This window comes from Saccostrea echinata, unplaced genomic scaffold (assembly GCF_033153115.1).
Source record: "Saccostrea echinata isolate AGI-Se365-2 ecotype Australia unplaced genomic scaffold, CSIRO_AGI_Sech_v1 ptg000023l, whole genome shotgun sequence".
NCBI lineage: Eukaryota > Metazoa > Mollusca > Bivalvia > Ostreida > Ostreidae > Saccostrea > Saccostrea echinata.
Genome location: NW_026889772.1, coordinates 9,618,063 through 9,627,592, shown reverse-complemented (window position 1 = coordinate 9,627,592; position 9,530 = coordinate 9,618,063). Strand labels below are relative to the sequence as shown.

Here is a 9,530-nt window from a genome sequence, read left to right as displayed (position 1 = left end):
CCAGTGTTAAAAGTTCCATGTGCCTATTTCTGTAAAATGAAGGCAACATATCTTCAAATATCTGACCAAAATTGTTAATAAACTGCAAAAATTCAATTCAAAATTTTCTTTATGTATGTTATTCTGAGTAAAAAGAATTAAAATGCCAATCACTGTGTCATCCGTGCATAAGGAACAAAAGTAGTGAACCTACCATATATTCAATTTTAAAATGCTAAATGTACATATATCACAAAACAGCCAGTAATGCATTGTTAATCATTTAAGCCATGTACAGCGCAAGACCAAGAATTGAGACCCAAGCTGAAATTATTTTAACCCGTAATAAAATGAGAAAAAAATGGATGAATGCATTACTGAAGAATATTTTGTATACACAATTTTTTTTTTACATGAAGTCTGATTGTCTGAGGAAGGGAGTGAAAACTGGAAAACTTGTATGATTGAAAGCTGTATGGTGGGAATTAAATACTGACAGAATTTATTTAAATATACAGTAGGCACATGTGATTGTGACATTGCTGACATATTTCTCATTTAGGGTCTGCACTAATGGAAACTTGATATTCTAAAACTGAATATTACTGAAGAAGGAAAAAAATTGTGTCCATTATTCTTTCAACATTTTCAATTTAAATGTGGACGTATATTTACCCAGAGATTAATAAAAAGAGAAAAGAGATGTTGATGAACATCTGGTCAAACTACATGGATTTCAAATGCATGGAATGTCCTAAGAGTCTACATCATAGGGGATTACAGAAATCATTATGGATGTGTCTAATCTAACAATATTCATTGTTTGAAAAAATATCATTGAAATCAAATAAGTTATTAATGATGTGATTAATCATCCATACAATTCAAGCGAATTTGCTTTAAACTGATAATAACTAATTTTAAATTGCACAGATTTTACCAAACATTTACTATACACAGAAATTTCTTCTTTTGACAGTCATTTTACTAACTTGAATCACACAGAATCTACTGAACAGCTATAGTTATACAGGGGATTTGGACTATTTTCTAATGGGTGAGTTTTTTCTGTGACATCAACAGATTGAATTCCACTTGCTCCTGTCTTTCTTCCCCCGGTCGGAACACAGTCACTCAGTTCAAATTCTCTCCTGTCTTCCTTGGTAATCTGAGCCTCTTTCCTGATTGATCCCTTCCGTGAGGTCACTGCAGGAATGGGGGCCTCAGAAGGGGATTCAGCATTTTCCGAGTTTTCTTCACTGCTCATATAGAAAAATCTCTTTGTGTTAGATCCTGTCCTCTGCCTCTCTCGTGACTCTTGCTGAGTTGTCTCGGGGGAGGAATTATTTTCCGTCTCATAGTAGTTATCTCGGACTTTCAGGTCTTCTTCCTCCATTTGGGAGAATCTCAGAGTTCCTTTTAAGACATCTCTGACCTAGTCACAGAGGAAAATACTTTCTATAATATTCTTGTTAGATTAAAAATTAAAGGTAGATTAAATATTACATGTAAAACATGAGAGAGAGACCAAAAATAGTATATACAGCCTTCAATCTTTTGTGCATGCCTATTACAACAAAGGTCAATAATATTGATTGTTTCAACATTTCAAGATTTGTTCATCCTAATTAATCCGCTTTCTTCTAATATGAAAAAGACAAGATAGGCTAAGACCCCTTTTTGGCCCTGGTTTAGGGTGTCTTTTAGAATGATGCAACAGTTTATCAATAAAAACCTGTTCTCACCCCTGCCACAAAATGAGTATTGGTTCTAAGTTATGGGATACACAGAGGTCACATGAAGGTCAGAAAATATGTCAATTGCCGAATTTTCTCATTTTTATGCAAATTTTCATTGATTTTACAGCACATTTTGTTTCAGAAAACATAGAGCACAAGCTTGCCTATCTATGAAATTTACATATTTCATACACTAGTATCAGATGCATCTTATGAATAAAAATCTCAGATAGGCAAGCTTGTGCTCTATGTTTCCCAAAGTGAAAAGTATCACAAATTTGACAAAATTCCACCAGAATTGAGGAAATTCGGGAAAATGTCCTACTTCTGCACCTTTTTGTGGTCTCTGTGTAAGCTTTGAATCAAAATTAGTGCTGCTTTTAAAACAAACATCATTTTAAGTTCTTAACAATAAACTATCACAATTTTAACTGTGTTCTGATTTTTACATCAAATAAAGGGCCAGATTTGGCCATTACCATTCCTTTTCCTTTTGAATATTATTACAAACATGTAGACTGTACACCAAGAACACAAATATCAAGTTTAAAGACTCCTACCTGTTTTATTCCAGCTATTGCTAATAATATTTCATCTTCATTCTCCAAGGACTGCTTCAAAATCTCAGTCTGCAATCGACCTAAAAAAAAAAAACCCCAAGACATTACTGGAAAGTTCACTAAAAAATATCTCCCTCAAAATTGTTTCTTAATTAACAATATTTTTGAGCTCTCTGGTGTAATTTCCATAGATATCGAGAACTGTTTTCATAGGAATTACCCCCCCCCCCCCCCTTTCCAATCCTATGGGGCACATTTAAAATAGGGTGAGAAAAAAATCACATATATGACTATATGACCACAGCAACTTTTAAGAAATTACACTGCCACATTGTGCAGGCTTAATCTTGAATATCTGTAATCGTTAAAGTCCCTAGTCCTAAGCAATGTCTGTGACAAATGTAAACTTCTACAATGCTAAAATTTACAAAATGTTTCTTTTTTCCTGAAAACCTAAGTGCCAACCCCGTTCTACCCATATCAACATCATTACTATATGACCTTGTAGACATGTAATAAGTGGAGGACGGGAGGGTATTTATTATAACTACATATATTCTTTGTGTTATATTGCTATAAACATGTTCTACCAACTTGAACTTTTTATTTTTCTTCTGCTTACCGATATGCACATCAAGCTTATTAGCACAATAAAGTGACATGGACTCCTTCTCATTGATCTGCCCTTGTAGTTCACCAATCCTGTGCTCAAACTCAGCAACCTGCAAAATCACACAATGAATTTCAACAGAAATTTATTGATGAAAATTTAGTTGCCAATACAGGACTAAATAATTAAAGATATACTGTATGAATCTGCAATTTGAAGATGTTTTATTGAACAGTTCAATTCAGAAATTCAGCTAAACGCAAAAGGAATAGACGGACACCACAAAAAATATGAGTTAATATTATATATTTGTTTGAACTAAAACCATTTTACTTAAATTCAAGCCTTCATTCAAAATGCACTAACTTAAAACTATTAACATTGTAATCATAATGTCTCCCTAAATGTACAAAGATTTGTATACATTTTTTCCCCAGACTTGCATGCAGATACTGAGAATGGAACTTCATTCCAAGCTTTCACCAAGTTTTTAGATCATCATCTTGCTGATTTTGCATCTTAGTTCAACCAAAAAACATTTTTTTTTAATTTTCCTATGATCACAACAGGATAACTTTGACATTTTTTTTAACCTTCAGTGTCATATGAAGTGCAAAGTGGGTCATTGTTTTCCTCCATTTCAAAATGTATTTTTGTTTGCATTAAGAATATTCATTTTACAGCACTATGCTGCATATCCCTCAGGCATACCAAGGTATATACACAATCACATGAATGTAAAATGGTCATATCAATAACTTTTACATTTACTTTTGACCAAGTCTGCATGTGTATTTTCTTTCTGTGACTAGTGATAAATTAAGAGCATGCACATTTTGATGCTGACCAACAACTTTATATGATGGAAGAAAATTCATCCTAAGCATTACCAAACACTTGCCTGTTTAGAAATTTTCTTTCCTTTAGCCTTCATGTTTGGCAGTGTGGAGAATCTAGCAACATTTCCATTCAACGGACTTTCATCTGAGCTGTAAGCAGTGGTATTCACAATTCTATCATTGGCAGTTTCCAGCCGAGCCATACTGCTAGGTGATGGTGTTTGTTTAAACATGGAGTCCTCTACTTGGGAGAGACTAGCTGATGACCCTCTCTTGTGCTGAGGGTACTGGGGAGTACCTAAACATGTTTATTATATATAAAATGATGTATCATATTGCCTCTCAGAATAACATATCCAGTACATGACTGTACACTTACAGGACACTGCTGTAAAAATCACATCAAATACTGTTAACATACTTATTTGTAGCAGTAATCATATTTTAGCACCTTTTGCACAGCTTCTTATCTGCTAATATATTTACATGCTAAATTACATGAATACTGTAGATTACTTTTACTTTTTATTTGCAAATGTGAGACCAACTGCTCTCAAACATTTCATTCTCTAGTATATTTTTACTTCTAAAGATTATATACAGCAATAACCGACATTCGTGAAAATTTTATCTCTCTTATAAATCTTAAATACCTTTCTAATGCAAAATGGTGTCGCAAAAATTTGGTTATCCTCAGTAAACTAATACATGTAATTGTTAAAACTCTAATGTATTAATTTAAGATTGTGATAGTAAAAGAGGACGACTAACTAAATTTCTGAATGTGCTAATTTAGGTACATTTACAGTACTTACTCCAAAAATTGTATGAAACATTTTTCTTCTATAACATGACAGTAATCAATATAAAAGAAAATGGATATGATTGTTTGAAATATTTATATTTCAGTTTATCTAATCTAATTATAAAATATTTTCAAAAAAAGAAAAAAGAAAAAAACTGTGCTGCTGAGATCAAATAATGGCAGAATTGTGAAGCAGACTTTGTGGATGCATGCAATTAAGTATGTTGATGTATTGATGGCAACCAATTATACTGACAGGTACATTCTATACACCAAAACCAAGTGCTGGGTAAGATATAAAAAGTTGTAAGAACCACAAGTTAGACACAACACCTTCACTGAATTAAAGTTTCCCTGCAATTATAACAAAAGTTGAAGCAGAAAGAAGCCTTTGTTTTATATCAAATGATTGATTTTTTTGGAAGCATGAATAGATGTTCCCCACCTCTTGACAAGAACCACTGTCAAATAGAAGATTTGCATTTTCTTCTTCTTGGCTAACAGGGAGAAGGAAAATATAACCAAAGAAACTAAAGACACAACATCCATTTACCATACTCTATGGAGATTTTACCTGGGGAAATGTCTGTCTGCAAGTTCATAGGAACACTAGAAGATTTGTAAATTGATGGCTTGTTTCCATCCATCTGTAAAGTTTTAGGTCTCATTTTGCGTGAGAATTCAGAAAAGCTGGAGGTCAGACTCCCACTCCTTTGGTGTTTGTTAGTACTGGTGCTAGTGGGAGCTGTTAAACATTGTGGTGCTCATAAATATAGACAAGAGGCCCATGGGCCACATTGCTCACCTGAGCACATTGGCTAGGCAAAAAGCACAAATGAGTTCAGTATTGAAAAGATTACCACCGTGTGGGGGGGGGGGGGGGGGGGGCTTGAATTTTAAACTACCTGATGATGCTTCCATGTCAATATAACAAATTGCTTTCTTGTACTTGAGATGTTCAAAAAAAATTTCCCATATATTCCTTTGTAAAAATTTTATCCCCAATTGTGGCTCCTCCCTATCCCAGGGGTCATCATTTGAACAAATTTGAATCTACACTACCTGAGGATGCTTCCAAGATATTATCCTATATATTTCTATTCAAGACTTTGATCCTCCATTGTGGCCCCAACCTACCCCTGGGGGTCATGATTTGAACAAAATAAAATCTACACTACCTGAGGATGCTTCCACATAAATATGATCAATCAGGGCTTTGCTGTTCCTGAGAAGATTTTTAAAATTTTTCCTAAATATTTCTATGTAAAACTTTGATAGTCAATCATGGCCCCTTCCAAAAAAATATGACTCATCATGGCTTTGCTGTTCTTGAGAAGAAGATTTTTAAAGGTTTTTCCTATATATTTCCATGTAAAACTTTGATCCTCCATTGTGGCCCCGCCCTACCCCCGGGGGTCGTGATTTGAACAAACTTGAATCTACACTACCTGAGGATGCTTCCATATAAATATGACTCATCATGGCTTTGCTGTTCTTGAGAAGAAGATTTTTAAAGGTTTTTCCTATATATTTCTATGTAAAACTTTGATCCTCCATTGTGGCCCCGCCCTACCCCCGGGGGTCATGATTTGAACAAACTTGAATCTACACTACCTGAGGATGCTTCCATATAAATATGACTCATCATGGCTTTGCTGTTCTTGAGAAGAAGATTTTTAAAGGTTTTTCCTATATATTTCCATGTATAACTTTGATCCTCCATTGTGGCCCCGCCCTACCCACGGGGGTCATGATTTGAACAAACTTGAATCTACACTACCTGAGGATGCTTCCATATAAATATGACCCATCATGGCTTTGCTGTTCTCGAGAAGAAGATTTTTAAAGGTTTTTCCTATATATTTCTATGTAAAACTTTGATCCTCCATTGTGGCCCCGCCCTACCCCCGGGGGTCATGATTTGAACAAACTTGAATCTACACTACCTGAGGATGCTTCCACATGAGTTTCATCTTTCCTGGCCCTGTGGTTCTTGAGAAGAAGATTTTTAAAAGATGCTATTAATTTTTCACTAATTCTTTATTATCTCCCCTTGAAAAAGGGCGTGGCCCTTCATTTTAACAAACTTGAATCCCCTTCACCCAAGGATACTTTGTGGCAAGTTTGGTTGAAATTGGCCCAGTGGTTCTTGAGAAGAAGTCGAAAATGTTAAAAGTTTACAGACAGACAGACAGACGGACAGACAGACAGACGGACGCCGGACAAAAAGTGATCAGAAAAGCTCACTTGAGCCTTCGGCTCAGGTGAGCTAAAAACAACTAGAACTCTTATTGAAATAGACTCTAATTTTATAATTAGTAATTTGATAATTTTGATATTGAAGAGTGTTGGAATATGGAACAAAATACACTTCCAAATCTGCAAAATCTTGAATAATGCATAATGTGTGAAGTTCTACAATTTCTATTTACAACTAGAAATATGTCCATAGGACATGAAAACCCTGCCTAGGGTTCATTAGTAATGTAACATGAAAATTTGTACTACAGTAGTGCATGAAGTTTGTTGAAAATATCTTGAATAGTTTCTTTAAAACTGAATTTATAAACAATAAATAGTAAAGTCAAACAGATTACTTAACAACCCTAAACTTTTATTTTCACAATTGCCAAAATTCTACTCTTCCCTTTCTTCTCCAATTGGCCCCCGTTGTCTAAGTATCAAGCATTTAAAACTGTATGGTATGGCAACAGTGGAAATTCAGTGAAATAGACCCCCAAACCAAGCACCTCTGCACGACAGATATTCCTTGCCGATGTCATTTGTTATATCATTTACAGTAACAAGGCTAACCTTTGTTATCTGGTGGACTCTCATTGAGGCATTATTAACATTTAGTACAATCTAGGACTTGTCAATGAGCTGACTTCAGGAGGTGGTTTTTCATAGAGACATTATTAACATTAGTACAAGTGGAGATGTACTTGAGCTGGTGTTTTCTGATTGAGACATTAATGTCAGTGCTTGAGCTGGATTTAGGCAGCAGTTTCTTCTAGAAACAATATTTTCATCAGCACAAGTGATGACCTTCTTGATCTGGTTTTTGGTGGCGGTTTCTATAGAGACATCATTTAAATTAGTACAAATGATGACCTACTTGATCTGGTTTTAGGTGGCAGTTTCTACAGAGACATCATTTAAATTAGTACAAGTGATGACCTACTTGATCTGGTTTTAGGTGGCGGTTTCTGATAGAGACATTTACATGTACAGTAATACTTGTTGAATCCGGGTGTTGTGCATTCCGGCATGTTGCTCAGTGCGGCGTAATATTTTAGTCCCTTGAATTTTCTTTATAATTTATGTTTAATAAATGTTGTTCAATCTGGATCTTGCCTATTCTGTAAACCGGCCGCTATTTAAAGAACTAACTGCTCATAATTAGTACAAATTATCTCCTCTAATCTGGCCACTTATTTTTAACTGTGCTCGCTGGTCATTAGAGAAGTCTAGCGTGGGGAATTTATTGTCTTGTTAATGATCTATCCTGTATCGACAATTTAGATTTTAACAAACGTGATTAAAAAATATCATTAATGGCTCAAGTAAGGCGAGAAAACTTGCAAAAGAACGAGTGATAGTGATGGTTGCGTGAAGCATGTCTGTAGAAAAACATGGAAACTTATTCATGATCTCCTTTCTACTTTCGTTTTGCGTGCACGACGTGTAATTTGAATTACTTCCCTTTGTGTCGCTAGTCTACAGTGACCAAAATGACAGAAGATTTTGATCCAATATTCATTATAACATTTGAAATTAACAAATACAGTGTCTAAATATTCAAACATATTAATTTTAAAAGAAAGAAATTAATTAGGAATCTGTCCCTAACAAAATAATATTTACAGCTATGATGAGGTTTTGGAGTGTGTTAAAACATTTAACGATTTTCAAATTTAATGAATAACCAACAGATAATATATTTCGTTACTGAATAAAAAACTTAAACAGGAATGAAAATTCTGAAGAACAAACAGATCTAGAGTTCAAAACATACGAAAATAACGATTTTTTCAAGTGAAACTTGCTATAGCGGTTCAATTTTCTCCAATCCGGATGTTGTCTAATCCGGCCAAAAATTTTGGAACCACTGGTCGCCGGATTAGACAAGTTTTACTGTACATTCATTGAGTGATGACCTACATGTATTTGAGCTGATTTTAGGTGGTGGTTTCTGATAGAGACACTATTTACATTGAATTTCATAGAGGGATGACCTACTTGAGCTGGTTTTAGGTGGTGGTTTCTGCGTGACAGGAGACTTTGCATTGTTCACTGTATTGTAGGTATAGGTAGGAGGCCGGGGGTGGTGCTGAAAGGAAACAAAATCATCTACTGTTAATCTCTTTACTGCAGTGAGAAAGTTTATTTCATGTTAAACAATAGAAAAAAGAAAAAACTACTCGTTTCAAATTACAACACATTTCCCCATTTATTATTAATTATCCAAGTGAATGAGTGAATGATAATTTCATGATCATTATACTGTATAAGATCTTACATTTCTAGATGACAAAAATCTGTTCCTTTAAGATTATTTTCCTAAAATTTAATGTTTGTAAACAAAAAGACCAAGCACAATGACAATCTCCCAAGAGACTTATGCTTATGATCAACTCAATTCTAGCTTTTACTGGAACTCTGAACCCATGTGACATGGATTGATAGATATTTTTTGTACATACATTTTAAATATTTTATCAACTTAGCCCCAGCCTTAGGCTTGGACCCTAGACCCAGTGAATATGAATTTCATATTTTTGGTAGGGTGCTTACTGCTAACTATAATCATCCAAACAGTTTGCCTGATTGATGTCCAGGAGTTAAAAAAGACTTTCAAAAATATATTTTCAATGCATGATCAACAGATAGGTGGACAGACGGACAAGGTGATTGAACTATGCTTGCAGGGATATAAAATGCCAAATACCTGCTAGCATAATTGATCCAAGGCAAATACCATGGGGGAGTATGATT

At 34.6% G+C, this 9,530-nt stretch overlaps 1 protein-coding gene across 6 annotated transcripts in view; it reads right to left on the bottom strand.

The window, feature by feature from the left end:
- Positions 1-287: 287 nt before the first annotated feature.
- LOC133191164 (TBC1 domain family member 5-like) overlaps positions 288-9,530 on the bottom strand; it is a 29,245-nt gene continuing 20,002 nt past the window's right edge. For 5 of the 6 annotated variants that reach the window (XM_061326879.1, XM_061326880.1, XM_061326883.1 and 2 more), the window contains 6 exons: positions 8,775-8,865; positions 5,107-5,277; positions 3,790-4,025; positions 2,901-3,000; positions 2,279-2,358; positions 288-1,414 (listed from right to left, as the gene is read on the bottom strand). In XM_061326879.1, the coding sequence (XP_061182863.1) occupies positions 977-1,414; positions 2,279-2,358; positions 2,901-3,000; positions 3,790-4,025; positions 5,107-5,277; positions 8,775-8,865 (1,116 nt within the window). In that variant the 3' untranslated portion in view covers positions 288-976. The remainder of the gene's footprint in view (positions 1,415-2,278; positions 2,359-2,900; positions 3,001-3,789; positions 4,026-5,106; positions 5,278-8,774; positions 8,866-9,530) is intronic. The other variant, XM_061326884.1, reaches the window with a different exon arrangement.